The sequence below is a fragment of the Cryptomeria japonica genome, chromosome 7 (assembly GCF_030272615.1).
Source record: "Cryptomeria japonica chromosome 7, Sugi_1.0, whole genome shotgun sequence".
NCBI lineage: Eukaryota > Viridiplantae > Streptophyta > Pinopsida > Cupressales > Cupressaceae > Cryptomeria > Cryptomeria japonica.
Window position 1 is genome coordinate 676,160,653 of NC_081411.1, and position 22,815 is coordinate 676,183,467.

Below are 22,815 nucleotides of genomic sequence, written 5' to 3' on the forward strand. Positions count from 1 at the left end.
TTTGAAGGCGACGAGTCAGGTACTTTGGCAGTCATCACTCAAGGAAGTGAGAATAGATGCTTCAAACTCAAAGGAATAATCAAAGGACATAAAGTAATCGCCTTGGTAGACACAGGAGCCAAACTTGATTTCATTAGCAAACATTTAGCGGCAAAGAGAAGGTTAAAAAATCAAGAGTTTGGAGGGTTTGAGGTGATCATGGGCAACAGAGTCATTGACAGGTGCACTAAAATTATACCTCAATTGGAAGTCACCTTGGATAAACTCATTGGAAGTCACCTTGGATAAAATTATACATACAATTAAGAGGAACTTCTTTGTGGTGAATTTAGAGAACGACATCATTTTGGGGATGCCATGGATAAACTCATTGGGCCGGTTGACCATGGACAGTCCAAATCGGGAGATATGCTTCCAACATGAAGGGAGAGAAATAACCTTAAAAGGAATCCTCGGTGGCTCTCCAAAGATAGTATCATGTAATAAAATGGAAAAAATCCTTAGGCATGATCAAGGAGAGTGGGTCGCCCAATCTATGGTCTTGGATAAATCTCCGACTGAAGATCAAGCCGTTCATAGAGATATACAACCCATCCTTAAGAGACACAAAAAAGTCTTCGAAGACATTCCCTTGGGCTTACCCCCAAAAAGGGGATTTGAACACTCCATTGAGTTAGAAGAAGGAGCAAAACCCGTCATTACAACTCCTTACCGCCACCCCCACAAATTCAAAGAGGAGATTGAAAAAACCATAAAAGGGTTTTTAGAAATGGGACATATCCAACCAAGCAGCAGTCCCTTTGCTTCATTAGTGGTATTGGTCAAGAAGAAAGACGAGACGATAAGAATGTGCATCGATTACAGGGCCCTGAATAAAAAGACTATAAATAACAGATACCCTATACCGAGAATTGACGAATTAATGGATGAACTACACGGACCAAGATATTTCTCTAAAATCGATCTAAGGTCAGGATATCATCAGATTAGAATGAGGGAAGAGGATATTCCCAAAACAACATCAAATGTCATTATGGGCATTTAACCACAGCATTCATCAAATGTCCGACCACCTTCCAGTCATGCATGAATCATACGTTCAGGCAACAATTGAGGAAATTTCTACTAATATTCTTTGATGATATACTCATTTACAACAAGACATGGGAAGAACATCTCCATTTGGTATTAAATATTCTTGAGTCTGAATCATTATATGCCAAAGTTTGCAAGTGCGAATTTGGGATGAAGGAAATCATCTACCTAGGACACAAAATTAGTGAGGCCAGAGTGAGTGTTGATGAAGAAAAGATCAAGGCCATCAAGGAATGGCCCACCCCTAGAACCTTAACACAATTAAGGCCATGCAACTACTCTAGACGTTTTGTAAAAGGGTTCTCCAAGATTGCAATAGACTGCTTGGGTTAAGTGGCTACACCTAGGAGAACATTGTTACAATATGACTCACCACATGTCAATAGGGATGAGTCCCTTCCAAGCCTTGTACGGCTATGAAGCCACAACTTTTGGGGAATTAATAACCCAAGAAAGCAAAGTACCAAGGGCACAAGATTTTGTTCAACAGAGTAGGGACATCATGAAGACCTTAAAAGAGAATTCACAACAAGCCCAAAACCAACAGAAGATCTATGCAGACAAGAAGCGTACAGAAAGGACGTTCAAGGTCGGAGACTTGGTGTTTTTAAGGTTACAACCATATAAACAATCTTCCATCAAGAAGAATGGGGCTGAAAAATTGAAACCCCGGTTCTATGGACCCTACAAGGTAATTCGAAGGATTGGGGAAGTAGCTTATGAAGAAGAACTCCCCAAAGACAGTAAAATACATAATGTGTTCCATGTCTCCCGACTTAAGAAGGTTCTTGGACAACACTTGGCTCCATGCAGTGAACTACCTCCCCTAGATGAAGAAGGGAAACTAACCTTGTACCTTGAGATCATCCTGGATACGTGGAAAAGGGAGCTGAGGAACCGAACCATTGAGATCATCCTGGATACGTGGAAAAGGGAGCTGAGGAACCGAACCATTGAGATCATCCTGGATACGCGGAAAAGGGAGCTGAGGAACTGAACCATTACCGAATACCTGATAAAATGGAGGAATCTCCCAAATGAAGATGTTACTTGGGAAAAAGAAGATCTAAAAATGCTTGAGGACAAGAAAAGTTGAGACGGAGGGACTGTGATAACCCTCTACTGTATCGCATGATGTAAATCTTACCTCGATATCATATAAATCTACTCTTTACATTCGCAAACCCTACTAGGATTATTACCTGCAATAAATGTATGAAGTTATTAATAATAATTAAATAAATTTATGCAAATGGTGAAAGAATACACCAATAATGATAATGACATATATTAATGAATTCATTAGAAATATATAAAATGATGGAATAAATTATTAAAATGTTAATATATTAAATGAGGAAATAAATTATTAATAATGTTAATATATTAAATAAGGTTAATATAAGAAATAAAATATTAAATAATGTTACTATATTTAATATATTAAATGATGAAGAAATAAATTATTAAATAATTAAATAAATGTTAATTATTAACTAGTATTAATAAGTTCATGTTAAAAGAGTTAACGCCATGTTACGACCTCAAGGTTTCTTTTGTCAGGTCTTGACTACGGGACTACTCGGTGGTTTGATGTGTTTATTGCTGGAAACACAAGGGGAACTTATGTTGAATGGGTAATTTATAGATAAGTTCCCTGGAACTTTTATAATCTTTCTATCAAATGATTCCAGTTAAGTTGATACTGTTTTAATGGGACTGCAGATTTTCTGGATAAAAAAGGGGAAAAAGGAGGGAAGGATAGGGAGAGAGAGAGAGATGAAATGTAAATTCTAACTAAGATAGCAAATTCAATCAAGCAGACAAACACCTCCAAGAAACTAGATTAAACATCACCAGCTACTTAAGCACAATGTTTGCATAAATCCAGTGCAATCTTCAAAGGAAAAACAATATTTTCATGTTATCAAGTACAACATTAGAACTTTTACATTCATAGTATGTGTTTGATAACCGAACTAAGCATGAAAGGTCTAGATTAACCATGCAGAGAGAAAGGCAATCAGCCGTTCCCTAATGGTGTGGACTACAAGGATTCTATCAGATGCTTGCTTGAAAATGCTATGTAAAAGAAATAAACATAACTGAAAGATTTCTAAATTAAGTGAAGAAGGAGACCATGCACTCACAAGGAAACTTGAAAACAGTCTTAATCTTTGCATTAATTCCTGTAAAATTTCGCCAGAGCTTTTGCAACAATCCAAAAACTTCTTACAAAATAAGGGAAAACTAGTCCCTTAAATAGACTTCAAAAAAAGATGAATGGCCTAGATTTAATCTAAACAAGTGGCCCAGATTCATCCATAAAGCATGGCTGCCCATACCCATAAATGGGATGCAAATATCAACAACCACCCCAAAATGGGCAATAACTACCCAAAAAGGGATAATTAAATCAATTTGAAATAATCCAAAAAGGTGTATGAATAAAGTTTTACATTTTGTTGACTAGAAGTCAAATGTCACCTTTTGGTGCAAAAGTGCACTTTTAAGATTTAGAGGGAAAAAAACACTTTTGAGAAATCACTTTCTCTATTTCAGTCTCACACTCCTTTTCTAGAAATTGATCTTCGCCATGCAAATATTCCCACCATAAATCATGACCTACTGCCCGTTCCTCACGAATGTATTCCTGGAACCTGATGCATAACTGGAAAAGTAGACTGAACGGAGGCATGGGAGGATGGCGAATTTTGTATTGCTGCCTTCGAGATACTGGTCCACATGCTTTAAACCGTCCTTCTAGCTGGAGCGATTACGCTCAAAGCATAATATGTCTGAATGGAACTGACCAGCAAAACTCAAGTCCTTAGCGGAATAGGTAATCCTATCCGTTCCCAATCTTTCTTCCCAGTCCGGCTGGATTGCATTATTAGACAAGTTGTTTATCCATCCCAAAACCATTGATCGGAGGATGGTCTTACCTAGTTCTTGCATGTTTCCCAGAATCACTTCACATGCGTCACTCTCTTTGTCAATAATTTCTTTGGTGTCGTTCTTCATGGTGATAGTCCAGTACCATTCCTTAAGAGCACTGATACTATGAGGATCTAGGATGGCGGACAATGTAGGAATCTGCGCGTGTGTCCAGAAAAGAGCTCTCATGAGGGGAAGGGTAGTGGCAACCACTTCGTGCATGTGGAGGGATTCCCTCTTTACCTCTAATAACTTGACTAGAGTGAGCTCTCGATGGAGGGCCATTTCTTTTACTTCCTTAAGGATTCGCTCTCCCCTTTTCTTGATGTCTTGTATCCATTCCCTGACGGCCCTTGCGGTGTCTCGTACTCCTTCAAATTCTGTTGTGGTCCTTTGCGCCAATGCCGTCGGGGGAATATGGGATTTAGAGGTATTGTGAAGTGGCTTTGGGAGCTGATCGATGTATCCCTCGGCTTGCTCAGCACAAGCTCGATACATCTCCTTTTCAGCCGTTATCTCTTCAAGCTACCTGAGTATATTCCGCACTGAATCCTTAAATTCTTCTTTTTCTTGCTCTTTAGTGGCTCGTCTGATAGGGACAGTTGTGATGCTATAACCTGCCAGTGTAATCTGATCTGCTAACTTGTGTACGGGCGGGGTGGCAATGTGGAGAATGTGGTTCCTTTGCTCGTCTTTGGTCACTCTAGAATATGCCTTGGGCTTTTTCTTCCCCTTAGCTTTTGCTTGGTCTATGCGTGAGAAGATATCCTCTAGATCAATAGGTAGTTTGGTGGCGGCCTTACGCTAGGCTCTGGCAATCAACCGTTCTTGAGGCACTGTTTGGGCTGATAATGAGGTTAAGTCTGCATTTTGTTCTTTGACGTTCTCAGCCGACTCACCACAGATTCACAGCTGCTTTGCTACCAGAGAAGTGAAAGAGTTGCGAAGTTCTTTGCTTGCAACTGAATTTTCTCCTATTTCATTGAACAACTGTCTGACATTTTCATGTGATGGTTGTTCTTTAGTTCTTTCAAGCTCATGAGTCTCATCTATCCTTTGCCCTCCTTCGACGATGGAGTCATCTTTGGCTGCATTGTGGAGCAGTAACTCGTGGCGGCTCTGTTGAGTGGGTTCATGCACTTTGATCCCCTGGGTGGATGGAATCTCTCCTTCCTCTATTTGGTTGCCCAATTCGGTCGATTCGAGGGTTCTTAGCTCAGCTTCCAGCATGTCAGGCGTGGGAGGATCATCAGTTCCAAACGCATCAATGTCACTTTGAGAAGGCGGAGCAGGTATATGATCTAATTCCACTACATCGTCGGACGAACTGGGGTCCTTTGACGATGACGTGACCTCTGGTCTCCTTATAGGAATCTTCTCCCTTCTTGTTCTTTTGGACGTCCGAGTCCGTCTGCAAGCCTTAGCCTTCTTTCTTTTCTCTAGTTTCTCAGTTTCTTCTCGGGGTGTACTAGACGTTCCCTCATCTTCGGAGGACTGAGAATCAAGGCTACCCATTAGGTCGTAGGTGAATTGGACTCCTTCATGTATTATCCTCTCAATCTGCTGATGTAACCATTGATCTGTGTACCTTACTGGGGCTGCCATGACTGCCTCGAAATCAGTGATTGGGTCCTGGAACCAATCAACGCCTGGCAAGAGATGCCTTACTGCTTAAAATTCTTGGACCTGGAGGCAATTCCCTGAATCTGTGAGCAGATGGTATTCAAAGAGTCGCATTTGTTGCACACTCAGTCTAGAATATTCCCGCCTCCTGACCTTGTAGTCATCAGAGCAATTCTTCCAATAGTCTTCAACTGATTCCTTTGCTCTGTATCGCCTGCCATGGGCTCTCTTCGCTAGATTATCATGATCGAAGTATTTCCTTGGAAAATGGTCCTGTAGGCCATAAGAGGCCAGCTTTGCAAGGGATTCCTCTGCTAGGGTAGGGGTCTTCAGGTGGACATCATGGTTGCCTATGATCATGGGGAATGTGAATCCAGCCTGCTTGCTTTCTCTGAGTAAGATGCCGGCCGGACGTGACTGCCTTGCGACCTCCATAAGAATTACTTTGTCGGTTGGGTACCGTGGAAGTCGGAGAGGGGCACCATCAAAGCCCGCTATTCGGATATAGGAGAACCTTGGGAACTGAATGAACCAGGCTCCATACCTCTGTACTAGAATAGTAGCTTGCTCTAAGAGCCTTATATGTAATCCTCTCTGCATCAGCCTGACCAGGCGCATTGTGAAGGCGTCATTGACGCGCTCATATTGGCCAACTGCATAAGCTGGGTTGTTCTTTTCCCTCTGAGCTATATCTTGGTAATGCAGCTGTGGGTAACAATCATAGACCTTTACCTGACCAGGCCCATTCCCGATTTCACCTTTCATTATCAAACCTGGCAGCGGCTGGTTCTTGGTGAAAATATAGACCAAATAAGAGGTCATGGTGAAGTATTTCTTCGTTTCAAGCTCTATCAGCTGGGTGTGAATGTTTTTCGCTTATGGTCTGAGCCCAGTCGAATTTAGACTTCCCCGCGAAGACTTGCTCTGTGAAATAGAACATCCACTCTTCAAAGTAGTTGGATTTAGGGAATCCCATAACTCAGCTGAGTAATGTGACCATATCCCCATGTTCATTCTGAAAATCACTTCTGGGGGTCTTTTTCACAATTCTGGCACTTGGAGGCCTTTTCTCCTTGTACTACTCTTCGTTGATCAGTGCTTTGCATCGGGCCGGATTCATATCATATGCCCCTTGTGCTTCATCTATAGTTGTGGCTGTGGGATTGTTTGGAAAGGGAATGTCAAATGCATCGCCAATGGCCTCAGGAGTGAAGTTGGCGATGGTCATGTTCTCAAGGAGCACTAGTCTGGAATTTGGCTGATAATGTCGGGCAGCCTCTACCACTAGCTCATAGTTCTGTACTGTTGGAGGAAATCCTGCCGCTTGGGCGATGCCACTTTCCACCATCTGTTTAGGCTTGCCATATGCGTTAGGTGAGAAGACCCGATTCCTGAAGTCTTGAATGTCAATGGCCAAGGTCGGTATCATCGACATTGTCCCAGACACTGCACTTTTGACTCCCTCGATCCTCCTCTCTGATATTGATACTTCATCCCTTCAACCTTGAGCGGGATATTTGATTTGGATGCTCGCGATGTCTCGGCTGCAGCGGGCGTTTTTGATGATTCTACCGCCGATTTAGGCATTTATCCTACACAACCAGATGCGGATTACGAGGTGATACAAAAGAAGTAAGGCGGGTTAGATAGAAAATATTCCAGCATGCCAGGATTAATTCAAAATTTAGATTGGACATGGAGCGACATTTCTAGCTAAAAAGGGCTTGATCAATTTTAACCACAGCATTCATGAAGATTTTTGATTGCGAATTTATACTTAATGCTTTCAGGATTTTGGATTAATTTTCAACAGAGACAAAACATGAAAAATTCTCCTAAGTTTGAAAATGCAATTTCTGGCTAAAACCTCAGGAGTGAATTCTAAATTTTGACTGTTTTGAACAACGTTTTACAAGTGAAAGAGATGCAGATTTCGAAACTTTAGGCATTTTAATCAGATTTCGCACATACGTCTGTTTGATTTATAAGCATTTTAGATGATCAAGGAAGACAAAGCGTACTCACCTAACGAAAATGGATGGCGAAGAATTGCCCGACCTTGCTACGTGAAGGCGAATGGATGCTTCTGCAAAGTTTCGAATTCCAACGGTTATCTTCTTGATTTAAATTTCTTGCGGTTGCTGGATGAAAGAGAATTTATCATTTTAAATGGTTTTTATCCTGGGTAATTGGCAATCTGAATTTGAATGATTTGGGATAGTTTATGCAATGTTTACCTTGAATTACTTTGGATCGTGCGAAATTAGCTTTCTTTCCCTTTCAAAATCAGACGCGATCTCTTTTACATGAAACGCAGTAGCATGGAGGGGGTTTTTCAAATGCGAATGGCGTTTATCTTCTTATTTTCGGACCTTCTGGAGAGTTTTGCAAATTCTGTGTCTATCTCCCAACTCGCAGCCTTGGGGAGATGGAGGCCCTTTGAAATTTAAACTTTGCTTTTATTTTAACCCTAAGGGCGAATTTCGGACCCTATGACGCCTGTTGCAAATCATACAAACCTCGGAGCTATGCGTTCTTCGCGATCTTTGCGCCTTTGGAGAATTTTGGAGCATTCATTAACCTTACGCCTATGGGAATTTGGAGACTCAGGCTTTTGGCAAGTTTGAAAAACTTTCGAACTTTTAAACATGTTTCATAGTAAACTTCGGACCCTAGGCCCATGTTCGCAAGCTTCCGCCTTCTCGAATTTCAGAGCTTCAGCGCCTTCTGCGATCTTGGAGTTTGCGATTTTTGCAATACATTTAAAAACTTTGGACCTAAAGTATGATTCTGCAAATTTCGGAGTTCTTGAACCTTTTGCAAATTTCATCGCTTTTTCAATTTTGGCTTCAGGGTCCGAATTTGAGGTTCTAAGTGAATTTCGGACCAAATAACATATTTTGCGAACTTTTTTTTTTTTTTTAAACTTCGGACCTAAAGCCACTTTTGCAACTTCGATATACTTTGAAATTTCGGAGCTAGGGTCCGAAAATGGAGGTCTAAAACGAATTTCGGACCGAAAGGGTCTCTTTGCAACTCTTAACATTTTTTGCATTTCGCCCTAGGGTCCGAAAATGGGGACTTAAGTGATTTCGGAGATAAAGTGATTTTTGGCAAACTGGGAATATTTTCGGACTATTCCCATCTTTTGCAACATTTCGCGTGCACTTCACATTTTCTAATTTTCACCCCATGGTCCGAAAATGGGCATTTTAAGTGATTTTCGGACCTAAGGTATGATTTTGCAAATATCTCACTTCTTCTAGTTTTCGCCCCAGGGTCCGAAAATGGGCGTTTCAAGTGATTTTCGAACCTAAGGCCACCTTTTGCAATATTTAAAAAGTATTTTCGGACCAAGTAGGAAACTTTGAATTTTGAAATTTTCGCCCCAGGGTCCGAAATTCGGCCCCCTGGGCGATTTTAGCAACTTTTTACCTTGCGAAATTTTAACCTTTTGGCCTCTGGGTCTGAAATTCGGCCCATAAGGCAATTTTGGGAACTTAAGTAAAATTTTGGACTCCAGACCAGTTTTCGCTAGGCTCTACAAATTTGGATTTTGAAGGCTTCGGAATTCTAAGGCATATGGGCAAGTTTCGCAGCCTCGACATTTTGGCCAGGAAATTCGCTCCTTCATCAGCAGGCAAAAATCATCCTTTACTCAAATCCCACAAACATCACGGAGACAAACCTTATGTAATCTACTTCGTAGCTACTATGCGAAAAGCGGTGACTTTGGTCCTCATGCGACCTTTAGACGCACTGCTCTTGCTTGGCGGGCTTTGCCAATTTCTATCACCTTATGCCTATCCAAGGCGATTTTCAAAATTTCGAACAAACTCTGGGCATTGTGCCCGAGGGCTAGACTAGCCGGATGGATTCATTGGCTCTTTTCCTTGACATCATCACTTAACGGACCAGTCGCGGACTCACTCGAAAGGATGCGAGACACTCTGCGCGAGGCTCAACAGGGCGAGGATGAAAGGCTCAAAAAAAATAGGAAGGGGGACCCTGTTGGCGACAGGGAGCGTGTGCAACGCACAACAAATGGCGACTTTGCTAGAGAAATGCTCCCAATCATTTCGGGGACGCAAATCCGGATCGAACTCAAGGTCTCTGGTTAACCACCACGATTCAAATGAGAAAAGGAGAAGAGTCTTTCAAAACAAGATAGTGTTAAGGGTCAAATCGAATCACACGCAAATCGGATTAGCTAGTGTGTGCAAGTGGAGTTCATTCAAGCTTAGAAAAAGTTGAGGCACCAACGTTTCACCTTGTCGAGATGCCCAGCGAGCTGATACTTCAAAAGGAACCTGGATAGAGCCCCGTTGCTAGCGAGCGTTCATAGCCCCGACGGAGTTATCGCCCGTTAGCTCACAGAGATTGCTCTGTTTCCGGCAAGAAAGTTTTACCTTTTTGCTCTATACCGGCAGAGATGCCTGCATTCCCGTTTGCCAATCTTATGCTTAGTATCAAATTGATTTCAGAACGCTTTGCTCTTGATTGTTCTCTCTCTTTTCTTTTCTTTTTTTTTGGCATAGTAGGCAGTGAAGCCTACACAGGATTGAGCATAACAGGGGTCGCTAAAGCATAGCTTCGGACCTTTCATCAATGTGGTGTCCCTTTGATTAACAACTGATTGTATGCGATTTTAAAATGTGTTTGTGCAGTAATCACGATATCGGGGATAGGTTTTGACAAAAACGAGATCTTGTAGAGAAAGGTCATCTAGATTAAACCGACCTCATTATGGGGCGCTCCATCAATTAAGAGTCCTCCCCGAGCTTGGATCCTAGAAGCAGAAGGTTACAGAAATCTGGAATCGCACCAAAGTTGTACACGGCATAGGCTTCCTTTCAAAATTGACAGGGGTCCCAAAACAAAATAGGAAAACAGGAAACTAAACTAAAACAGGAAATGGAAAACTAAACTATTATATACAGCGGAAAGGCTTCGAGAAACCTAAGGTTTGAAATAATGCTTGAGGAATTGACCATTCACAGGCAAGGGGACGTCCTCACCTATTAGGGTCCTAAGTCGGAATGCATTCTCTCCCAAAATTTCAGAAATCTGGAAAGGACCGAGCCACAGATTATCAAACTTGTCGTGCTCTCCTTTCCGTTCATGAGCTTTGTCCCAACAAAGGACGAGATCGGAAATGTGGAAGGCCTTTATTTTTGCCCTTATTTTCGCCCTTCTGTCGAACCAACGCTTGACCACTTCTTGGTGTTTGGCAAAATTATCTATGGCGTTGTCTCTCTTTTCTTCTAAGTATAACAGCTGGGACAACTTGGCCTCTACGGCGTTGTCGATTCCTAGATATTCGCTTATGAATTGCAAAGTTGGTATTCTTAATTGTATAGGAAAGATGGGGTCGAGACCATACACCAAATGGTATGGTGAAGTTCCAATGGCGGCCTTGCATCTGGTGCGGTCTGCCCAAAGGGCAAATCGGAGTTGGGTATGCCAATCTTTTGGGTTCTTGTCTAGGAGTTTTTTAATCACTTGCAACAGATTCTTGTTAGTGGATTCAGCTAGACCATTACCTTGGGGATAGTAGTTAGATGAAAATTTTAAGGTAATCCCGTAATCAAAGGCCCAATTTGAAAATTTTAATGATGCAAAAGCGAAACCATTATCACAGACCAAAGCATGAGGACAGCCAAAACGTGTAATAATGTTCTCTTCTAAAAATTTAATAATAGCATCAGCATTACATTGTTTCAAAGATTGAGCTTCAGACCACCTCGTGCAATAATCAGAAGCGGTTAGAATGTACCTGTGTTGCGCGGAGGAGGGCAGGTTGATCGTACCTATGAAGTCGAGTGCCCACTGGCCAAACAGTTTTACCTCTATGATTGGTCGGAGTGGCATGGCTGGGCTTCGCTCCCTAGTTGCGGATACTTGGCAAACATGGCAGATCTTCACATGCTCATGGGTGTCCCGGAATAAGGTAGGCCAATAATAGCCTGCCCTGAGGATCTGGTGGGCTGTTGCTAAGCCTGACCCATGACCTGTTCCAAACTTAGTATGGAACTGTTCTATAATTTGGCATGCTTCATCTCTGTTCACGCATCTTAGGTAGATGCCTTCATGGTTCCTTCGATATAGGACAGCACCTTACAGCATGAAACGGTTGCTCTTCATTCTTAGTGCCCTCTTTTGTATTGGATTAAGGCGTGATGGACATTTTTGATTAAGAAGATAGAAGGTTATGTCATCATACCACTCGTCTGGCAAGACTTGATCAATCAAGTACTGCTGATGCACGATTCCTGAGCATTCAGACGCGAGGGTCTACGTCAAAGCTTGACCTCATAGTAGCTTCATGGGCTAGATTTCAATGTCATACTCCTGGATGATGGTCACCCATTTGCCTCTCCTTTCACCTAGCTCATTCTGCATCAACAATGTCTTTACTGCAACATCCGACACTATGGCATATATCTTACTCTTGAGTATATAGTGCCGGAATTTCCTGATGGCTTTAACTAGCGCATAAGCTTGCTTTTCAATATTCAGGTATCTTAGTTCAGCCTCCTTCAGCGGAGTGCTCATGAATGCTATCGGGTGTTCCCCCTCTTCTTCCTTTCGCTGAGTCAAAATTGCTACGCAGGTGTGTTCAGAAGTGAAAGAGTATATGTAAAACGGCCTTAAGTAGTCTGGGCTTACCAAAACCGGCGCCTGGACGATAGCCTGTTTGATCTCTTTGAACGCCTTCTTGGTCACTGGGGTCCATTCTATCTTGGCATCTTTCTTTAGCATATCATTGAGAGGGCGAACTATTTCAGCAAATCCAATTATAAATTTCCTGACAAAATTTATCTTCCCGAAATATGACTTAAGTTCTTTTTTGCTTGTGGGAAGATTGATCTGCAGTATGGCTTTGATCCTATCAGGATCGATTGATATCCCCCTTTTTGAAATAACATGGCCGAGAAGCTTACCTTCAGTCACGCCAAACATACACTTCTTGGGGTTTAGAGATATCCTGAATTGACGACAGCGCTGAAAAACTTCCCGCAGATCCCTCACATGATCCACCCTTTGCTTGGAGAAAACGGTCAAGTCGTCCATATAAATAATGATGTAGCGGCCTACAAGATCTTTAAATGCGATGTCCATGGCGTGCTGAAATGTAGCTCCTGCGTTGATCAAACCAAAAGGCATTCTTCTATAGGCGAATATTCCCCACTTGGTGGTGAATGTAGTCTTGAGTCGGTCTTCATACTCGACCATTACTTGGTTGTACCCGAAATAACTGTCTAAAAAAGACATTATCTGGGATCCATTGACCATTTGCAGGACCTCATCAAGAGAGGGCAGTGGGTAATTGTCTTTTTCTGATGCTCTATTTAGATTGCGGAAGTCGACGCACAATCTGATTTCACCGCTCTTCTTCCTTACGGGAACTAGGTTAGCGACCCAGGTAGAATGTCGTACTGGAAAGATGATGCGGGCAGCCAGTAGTTTCTTTACTTCTTGATATATTAAAGGCTCGAGGAGGGCATTCACTGGCCGCTGCCTCTGTCTGAAAGGTTTTGAGTCTGGCTTAAGGGGTATGGTATGGGTTATCACTGAAGTGTCATAAGTTTTGAGATCTTCATACCCCCAAGTGATGATATTTGGGAATTCTCTCATGTTTTTGAGGATTCCGTCTCTTTCCTGTGATGTACGTACCTTGCCAATCAGTACGTTCTTTTGATTTTCTTGTGTGTCGACGTTGATTTTATTGCAGGCGCCTCCTTCAGAAGTACCTTCCTTGCAAGACTTGAGCTGGTCCCAATCGAAAACCCTTTCCAACTGTACCATACCTCTAAGAATGGTATTTGTCTTGAGATTCAAGACTCCTATGTCGATCTCGGCTTCTTGAGGTTCTTCCTCATCAATAATCTATGTTGCAAACACATCTGAGCTTGTAATGAAGTCGATGATGTGCTTATCATCATCGAACACCTGGAAATTAGTAACATTGTCCGGGACTGATGGGACTGATGTTAACTCCACTGTAAATTTCTTTAAACTTTGTATTAATAGAGGCTCAAGCGTACTTGCGGCCTGTGCCAATGAATCAACAACCTGGTTCTGTGATCTGAATATGGTCTTGATGTTGAAAGCGTCAAAACTTTCCATTATATCCCACACACGGTTGCAGTAGACATTGAGTCTCTTGTCATGGCAGGTATATTGTTTTCGTACTTGCCGGACTACCACTTCGGAATCTCCGAAACCACTTTGGAATCTCCGAAACAATGCAAGATCTGAGCTCCTTTCTTGATGGCTAGCAGCAAACCATGAATCAAAGATTCATACTCTGCTATATTATTGGTGCAGTGAAACTGTAGTCGGTAGGAAGCCAAATAGGTCTCATTGGTAGGGCTTATCAGTTCTACCCCTGCTCCAGCTCCTCGCTTGGACTTTGAACCATCAAACCTTAGAGTCCAAGTCTGATTTGGGCTGGCAACCTTATTCGTTGCGGTTGTTGGGCCTATTATTTCATACTTTTCTTGCTCAGGAGGCCTCCTTTCAGGGAGCTCTGGGAAAGTGATGTCTTCTGGCCTGAGGGTGTGGGTTTGCAGCACCTCTGAATGTCTCTCCCATGCCTGATTTAATGTTGTTCTGCATAATGAGCATGTTATTTCCGAATGGGCGACATTGTGAACTCTGCACCAGCCGGTTAGGAGCAAATTCTTAATAGAATCTTGATGGTTGAGATGGGACACCTGCTCTTTGTATTTGCATAAAAACTCCTTAAGGCTGCTGAATAGCTCACTTTCTTCTGGTGATGGAATCTCTTTATCATAACTCTTTGCAATTCCTTCCAAATTTTGGACTGGACTTGAACATTGTGCCAACAAAACTTCGTTTATTGAGCTTATGTCAACCCTGTATGTGCCCATGTCTAACTCTAGAAACAAGGTCTCATTGGCCTGATTATATTCTGTAATCATCAATTTGAGGCGAGGTTCGGACTCAATCTGGATTTGGTTTGCTACCCCTCTCCATGGTAGCCACATATGAGTGAAACTAGAATGCAGCCAGCCCTTAAGGACGCGGGTCCAATCTCGACTAAGCAGCATGCCATAGGCTCCCGGGATGTCCACTACTTGGATATTGATGTACATCTGGATACGCGGATCTGCTGTCAATTGCATGTGTATATTGTTTAACTCCCCTACTACCGTCACTTCAGATTTGTCTAATTGAGTAACTTTTCGGTTAGTCTTGGTGGAGGTTAGGCCTAGAGCACTGCATACCGATAGAGGCATAACATTGGTTGAAGCTCCTGAGTCTATCAGACAGTTGTGCAAGTTTTTACCAAAGCTTCTGAGAGTTAATAGGAAAGGTGGGGGTTCTAGCTTTTCAGTGAACAAACTAATAGTAGGCTCTGATGGCAGGGTGTCATTGTTCATGTCCTGAGTTCTGCTTCGTGCACGCACTCCAAAACCAGTCTCCATAGGCTGATCATTTGAGAACTCAGGTGGTGCAGCATAATTTACTGTTGCACCCCTAGGATTTGTTGGTCCTCTTACCTCATTACTGATCTTCTGGGGTTGTCCTTGCAGTACTCTTTGTCTGGAGTTCTCATCGGTTCCTTTGGACTGAACTGGCGAGGGTTCCCTAAGGCTACCCAAGACCACGTCTCTAACTTCAGAGACTTTCATCAGTTCAGCAAGGGATAAGCTGACTTTGATCTTTTTGAACTCATTTGCCACCAACTGGCCTAGTTTAGCAATCTCTATATTGCTGGATGGCTTATCACTGGAGCCCTGATTTGTGGCAGTAGTCGGCTGATTCTGTGGAGTAAGTATTCTTGGAGGGGCTTGTGTCTTTTGCGGCTGACCTTGGCTTGCATACTGCTGCAATGCCTTAGGATAATTCGGGTTGTTGTTGGCATTCTGGTCTGGAGGAACTTGGATGTCCTTGGGAGGCGTGGAAGTAGTGTAGGGGCCACTGTTGCTGTTTTGGTTATTATTGTTGTTGTTATCACTTGAACCTGCACCCCTGTTTGCTAAGCTATCAACTCAGCAGGCTTGTGACACATGGGAACCCTCCTAGGCCTGCAGGTTGCCTAAAAATTGGAGTGAACCTCCAGAGTAAGCTGGTTCTTTTCAAATTCTGCACCTAAACTAACAGTTTCTTCAGGGAAAAGAGTAAGGAGGAGAACATGTAAAACTGAAATCTAAATCTAAGGTGATTGCACCAGATGATATTTTGAAATCCAACTAAGCAAAAGATACACAGTATAACAGTGATAGTAAAGCTCTTTTACACTAACCAACAACCCATGATCTTTGCATCAATACTTCATAAGAAGGCTGGATAATTACAGTCCTAAGAGGAAAAATTCCTTTCACAACCTAAGACTGATAATTACTAAAAACACAGCTTATGACCTGCAAGAACATATGTATTTCTGTATAAGGCATCAACAAAAAGTGCAATTTTAAGGGGGGCAAAAAGCCAACCACAAAGAACTGACTAACACTAAAGACACAATAACAGAAAAGATGAGAAGTAGAGAGGTAAGCCAAGCTATTATCCCTGCCAAAAAGGTATCACCAAGCTTTATAATTCCTGAAAATGTGTTACAAAAACATTCCTTCCTGCAGAGAGATCTCAGAAATTACAGTCTGCTAAAAAGATGAATGAAGAAGAACCCTAACAAAAATGAAGTCTTCTAGTATATATGCTTTTGCCAAGGCAGTCAAAAAGACTCCACCTCCTCCTCTTAGGTCGAGCAGACTCAAAAAACCCACTTTTAGGGCCCCAAACATGTCTGAAAGGGAATGTACTTGAGCCTAAAAGTCAAGCCACCCATACTGTAACCATAAGAGCCCTTAAATGCATTATAAATGACTCTGAAATATCTCTAACAGGCCTGCAAGCCTTCATAAATGCAAAAAATATCTCTCTTTGACCTCCTAATAAATGAAAATAAATATCTGTTAAAGTGATTTAAAAAAAATCATTACCTAATTGAACATTTGTTTGATTTTATTTTTATATATTTAAAGTAAAGATTTTAATAACATAAAAACAATAAAATTATTCTATTAAAGTGATAAATAAAATAAATCACTTTAATAAGATAATTTTATTAACTTTATTTATTAAATAATAAATGTAATTTAGAAAAAATATTTAATAAAGTGTTTTATTTTTTTTTTCACTTTAATAAATAATTTTCTTTATTATATTTATTACATTTTTACTTTAACTATAAAAAATGAAAAAACAAATGTTTAATTTGGGTAATGGTATTTTAGACTATTTTAATAAAGATGCATTCATTTACATTTATTTAAAAATACATACTTCTTAAGTGATTTATAATATCACTTAATAAGATATTAGATGAAATAAAGTATTAAGTGATATTATAAATCACTTAATAAGCATGCTAATAGCTTATTACATGGTCTCTTGCATTTCACGTGGCATAGAAAGGAGAAAAATAAAAATGCAAAGGCAAACATGCCTTAAGGCAATTCGATTATATTTTTAGGGGAAATATAACCCTAAAACTCTCATTTCACTCCTCCTTTTGCATTCAATTTTTTGGAAACTTTGCTTGGAAGCTCTGCTGGGCGCCGCTAGGGTTTGGACTGGGCATGAAAGGAGGAAAATTGGTCATTTGCTGTTGCTGGGCGTAATTCTGAGTGCTGGGCCTATGAGTTTTTTGCAGACTGATCTCCTTTCTTTGCATTTGTTGATTCTGGGCACATTTTGTTGATGCTGATAGTTTAAAACTGCAAATTTCTTCGCACCTCCTTGGCATTCGACACCTATCTCTGAAGCTGGGTGCAATTTTCTGAGAAATGTTGGGGTGCCGCCATGAGGGGTTTGGAGGTTGAAAAGAACTGTGACTATCCGACAGATTTGAAGGCATATTTATGATATTTCTTGTGTGTTGGGCTTGATTCCTCCTTGGCATTTCTCTGCTGGGCGCTGCCAATGTCTGATTTCTTAAAAACTTTTTAAGGGGGGGAAACCAGGCGTATTTCACAGCTTTCAAAGATTCGAATGGGCGTTTTCCAAAAAATAATGCTGACTTTCAGATTGCCATGGTAAGCCTTATCACCTATGAATTCTCATTATGCGAAAATTATGCCTTTATAGTTGTTTATATGAAAAGACCATTGTTTGACAAAGCAATGCGTGAGATTGCTTTTCCTGGATTTCTGCATTTGTTGGGCATTTTCGTTTTTTACCCTCTGCTGTAACGTGATCTTCTTGCTGGGCACTATGTTTGACCATGGCTTGATCTCTGCATATTCCACCTATTCTGAGAAAATACTGGAAACCCTCTGTCTTCATTTTCTCAATTCTGAAAATAATTTTCTGAGCATAGCCTCCTTTGAAAATAATGGTTTAATCAGATTTTTCTAAAAAAAATACTGAAAAAAAAATGTGAAAACAATATTGCTGTGTGCTGGCCATTAATGACTGCTTCAGGCGATTTTCCCTCTGTCTCCATTTAATTCGATCTGTTCTGTTTTGGTTCTGATTTTCTCTAAGGACTGAAAATGATGGAAAAAGCATTATAAACCCTCCTTTTGCTTTTCGAAGTTTGGTCTATGCCTGAAACTGTTAAAAATATTCATTTTCTGAAAACTCCAGTAGCTCTAGTAAAAGCAAATGATGCTTCTCTTCATTTTTATCTCATTTGGATTTCAAAAAAAAATAAAAAAATAATGGCATTTAGCAATTCTTTACACATTCAACTCATATCTGAAAGGCTTATATTGTAATGGTCGAAAATCCTTGATTATCATATCTTCAACGTTGATGGTTGCTTATGTCATAACACCTTATGCTTGATGTATTTCCATCATTGTTCAACCACTAGTATTAACCCAGAACGCTGAAAATTCATTGCTGCTATGATGTTCTTTTTTGACATGACTGATTTTGCCATCTCTGAATCTGCTGTGACTGTTCCTTTCATGATTTATCTCAAAAATAAAAATTTTATGACTATATCTTACCACTGCATCTAGTCATAGGGACTCACTGTATCATTACTGAAAACTGATTGCATGCCTCTGAAAATTGATCATTGTGATTGTATCTTTGATTATATGCATCCCTTCTATAATTGTGTTTAATGGTATCTTGCATGCGTTAGAAAATGTCTTCGTTATGATTCTAAAAATGCATTGTATCCTTACTATTCGCTGCCCACTGAGTCTGAAAAACTGAATGTTGCATTTTCTATACTTAGTGTACAGCTTTAAGTATGCATTGCATATCTCATTAGCATGCGCAAATACCTTGTCCACGTCCTTTAGAAAAGACAACCTTCATTCGTGCTTATTTGCTGATTATGTGATCGCATACTTGCGTTTTGTTACTCTTTCTCTATCACCAGCTCTGACATAACTTAATTGTATGAAACCTTGCTATTGTTTCATATGAGCTGGGCTCAACCCTTGTGGGAGCCTCATTTATCCCCACTCATCTGTGAATTTTATGACCAGCAAGCTGTCCTTTTTTTTTCTTGCACATGAAGCAAACATGTTAGCAAAAATACGCATATGTATGGTGATTTTCCTTTGATCTAATATTTGCCTTTTGAGATCCCTCTGTGACGCTAGTTATATGCATCTGATTCATGTAGGGATTATATATATATGCATGCATTAGTACACATGTTAGGAATGTAGTCAGCCATTGCTTAGAACAAATGTTCTAATGCATTGTATATTTTAACTCTTTTGCAGATACCAGAAGGAAAGCAGATACGGACCCGGGTGAAGCAGCAAGATAAAGGCAACATTGAGTCTACTCCAGCGGTTCCAGTTTTTGTATTTATGTATACATATCTGTGTATTTCTTTTCTGCACCTGATGCATGTAGCTAGTCTCACGGCTCTTTGTGTGGGACGCATGTTTGAATATTAATAAAATACTTCTCCTTTTGATGAGATGTCTCTCTCTTTTGCTGTTAGAGACTAGAAGTATTTAAAAACACCATCTTTAGCTCATTCCTTAGAGCAGTTGGAACACCAAAATAGAGAAGTAGTACACACTTGTTTCATTTTGTAAAAACTAGCATATCATAACCTATTTTTCAGCTAGAAGCGAAAAATAGGTAACAGTTGTAATATCCTCGATTTCCGCATTGGTATTGCTGAAATGCATTCACATCAGTAGGCTGATTTGGGTTGGCCGCCTCATTTTCATCCTGATTAGGGAAGAAGAATGGGGGAATGTAAGTCTCTAAGACAAGTGCTGTATCGTACCTTGGTGACAACACTATTTCAAATCCGGAGGGAGGAAGCACTGGCTGGGGCATTGTGTTCTCAACTTCCCGCTGGAATATATTGGCTGCAACTTGAAATTCGTCGCATTGTAACTCTGAGTGCTGGTTAGTATTATGCAACCTGCACCAATTAGAAAGTGTTGCTTCTGCCAAAAATACTCTATTTATTGGCCTGTTTTCTGATGTTGGCGGATTATCAAGTGGAGTGGGTACCCCTCCGTTATTGGGACGGGTGTTCCATGTCCTCGTGGGTCTTTGATATCCCTGGTTTTGGTACTGACCTTGGTGTTGACCTTGGCTCGCATACTACTGATTCCTCTGACTATTCTGCAATTGATTATTTTGATTTCGCAGATAAGTGACCTCAGAGGAAAGATTCTTCATTTGTTTAGTCAGTTCTCGCATCTCGTCCTTTTCCTCTTGGGTTCTAGATGACACTGTGGTATTTTGCAGATATATGGGCTGTTTAGGAGGGATCTGGGATATAGGTGGTCCTGGATGAAGTACCAACTGATTGGTAGATTGCTGAGGTTGATATGCCAGCTGCGGAATTGGATTCATAACAGGCGTTTGGTGAGCCAAAGCTTGGCTGATTTCTTGAACTTGATTAGGCATAGCGGGAGGTCCTAATTGCACCAATGGTTCGGCAATGTTTTGGCCTAGTCCTTTACTGATTTCCATAGCTTTGGCATAGGCTTCAGTTAATGTGGTCGGTGCGGGGTGTGGCTGTCGGACAAACATAGCTATTAGGTAGTCCAGAGCTAAATAGTAGATTTCCCTTGCCGAAGCATCACTTACCACATACAGATCTTGCAATCGGGTAAAGGCTTTCTGGAGCCTGTTATTGAAGGAACTGATAGGCTCATGTCCTTGTCTCTTAACTTCTACAAATTGCCTGTTTAGCTCTGTCGGGGTTATAGGGATGCCATACTTTCCTGTGAAAGCTGCTTTCAGCTTCTCCCAAGAGTCAATAGAGGATACTGGCAAATGGATAAACCAGTAAAATGCGTCTTCCCCTAAGGAATAAGGGAAAAGTCTACATGCAACATCTGCATACTCAATTTGTCTATTGCGTAACGCATCCTCAAATATCTTGATATGCTCTTTCGCTGTTCTATTTGGATCATTTGCAGGAAAAATGGAACAAAACCTGTCTAGGCTCTTAGGCATATCATGATAAGTTGGGAAAAGGATGGGTGATGGATTGTCTACCAACCAAGTGGCACCATTTGTGCGCCATCTGTGGTTGATTTGCTTGAGTCAAAATAGGAACCGAAGTTGTAACTGCTAGAACTGTAAAAACTGAATTTGCTGGAACAACAAATTGCTGATTTGCAGAGCTGAACTCACTGGGATTTGCAGTCGGGCGATAACTCCTGCGTCTGTAGAACTGAAATCCAGCAAATCTTTCTTGCTCTGGGCTTGACCTTAGGACTCTTTCGAATCTCTCTGGAGAGAAGGATCCAATTCGTTCTAGCATGAGTTGTTTTCAATGTCAAACCTGTTGGTGCGGTGTGGGAGCTAGATTTAGCCTCCTCTTGATCTCTCTGATTCTGTGCGTCGATGCGATCAGCAATATCCCACTCTGCTCTTTAATGCTTTCAGCTGGTTCATTGCATATCTGTAATTGATCTGTTATAGGAGGAGTGGAGGAAGTGTCCAGTCCTTTTGCTTACAGTTGAGTTCTCCCCTACCTCACTGAACAACTGTCTTGTATCCCCATGTGATGGTTGTTCCTCAGTTCTATCAGGCTCGTGGGTCTCATCCGCCCTTTGTTATCCTTCAACGGTGGTGTCATCTTTGCCGATACTATGCAGTTGCAACTCGTGCCGACTCCCTTGGGTGAGTTCATGTACATAATCCTCTTGATTGGACGAAATTTCTCCTTCCTCAACTTCATTTTTTAGGTTCACCAGAGTCAATGATCCTCACCTCTGTATTTAGCTTGTCTTGTGCCGGAGGATTATCAGCTTCAAATACATCAACGTTGCTCTGGGAAGGCGGAGGAGGTATATAATCAAGTTCAACCACATCGTCATTGGAACTAGGGTCCTTTGATGATGAAGTGACTTCTGGTCTTCTAATAGGGATCTTCTCCCTTCTTGTACTTTTAGACGTCTGAGTCCCTCTGCTAGCTTTAGCTTTTTTCCTTTTTTCGGGCCTCTCAACCTCTTCCTTTGGCACACTTGAGGTTCCTGTTACCTATTTTTCGCTTCTAGCTGAAAAATAGGTTAAGATATGCTAGTTTTACAAAATGAAACAAGTGTGTACTACTCTATTTTTGTGTTTCCAACTGCACTAAGGAATGAGCTAAAGATGGTATTTTTAAATACTTCTAGTTTGTAACAACAAAAGAAAGAGACATCTCATCAAAAGGAGAAGTATTTTATTAATATTCAAATGTGCATCCCACACAAAGAGCCGTGAGACTAGCTACATGCATCAAGTGCAGAAAAGAAATATACAGATATGTATACACAAGTACAAAAAATGAAGAAGGCATGTTGAGAATGGAACCAGTCATTGCCTGAATGACTGGAACAGTTGAAGTAGACTCGACGTTGCCTTTGTCTTGCTACTTCACCCTGGTCCGTATCTGCTTTCCTTCTCGTATCTGCAAAAGAGTTAAAATATGCAATGCGTTAGAACATTTTGTTCTAAGCAATGGCTGACTACATTCCTAACATGTGTACTAATGCACGCATATATATATAAAATCCCTACATGCATTAGATGCATATAACTAGCATCACGGATCATCTCGAAAGGCAAATATCAGATCAAAGGAAAATCACCATGCATATGCATATTTTTGCTAACATGTTTGCTTCATGTGCAGGATTAGGAAAAGGGACAGCTTGCTGGTCATGAAATTCACAAAAATGAGTGGGGATG

General features: G+C 41.0%; 1 protein-coding gene across 3 annotated transcripts in view; it reads left to right on the plus strand.

The window, feature by feature from the left end:
- Positions 1-19,582, plus strand: part of LOC131040385 (uncharacterized) — an 82,620-nt gene extending 63,038 nt beyond the window's left edge. For 2 of the 3 annotated variants that reach the window (XR_009358484.1, XM_059209094.1), the window contains exon 6: positions 19,380-19,582. Coding sequence is in view for 1 of the 3 variants with exons in the window: in XM_059209094.1 (XP_059065077.1) it covers positions 19,380-19,559 (180 nt within the window). In the remaining 2 variants the exon portion in view is untranslated. The remainder of the gene's footprint in view (positions 1-19,379) is intronic. The other variant, XR_009358485.1, reaches the window with a different exon arrangement.
- The last annotated feature ends 3,233 nt before the right edge of the window (positions 19,583-22,815 follow it).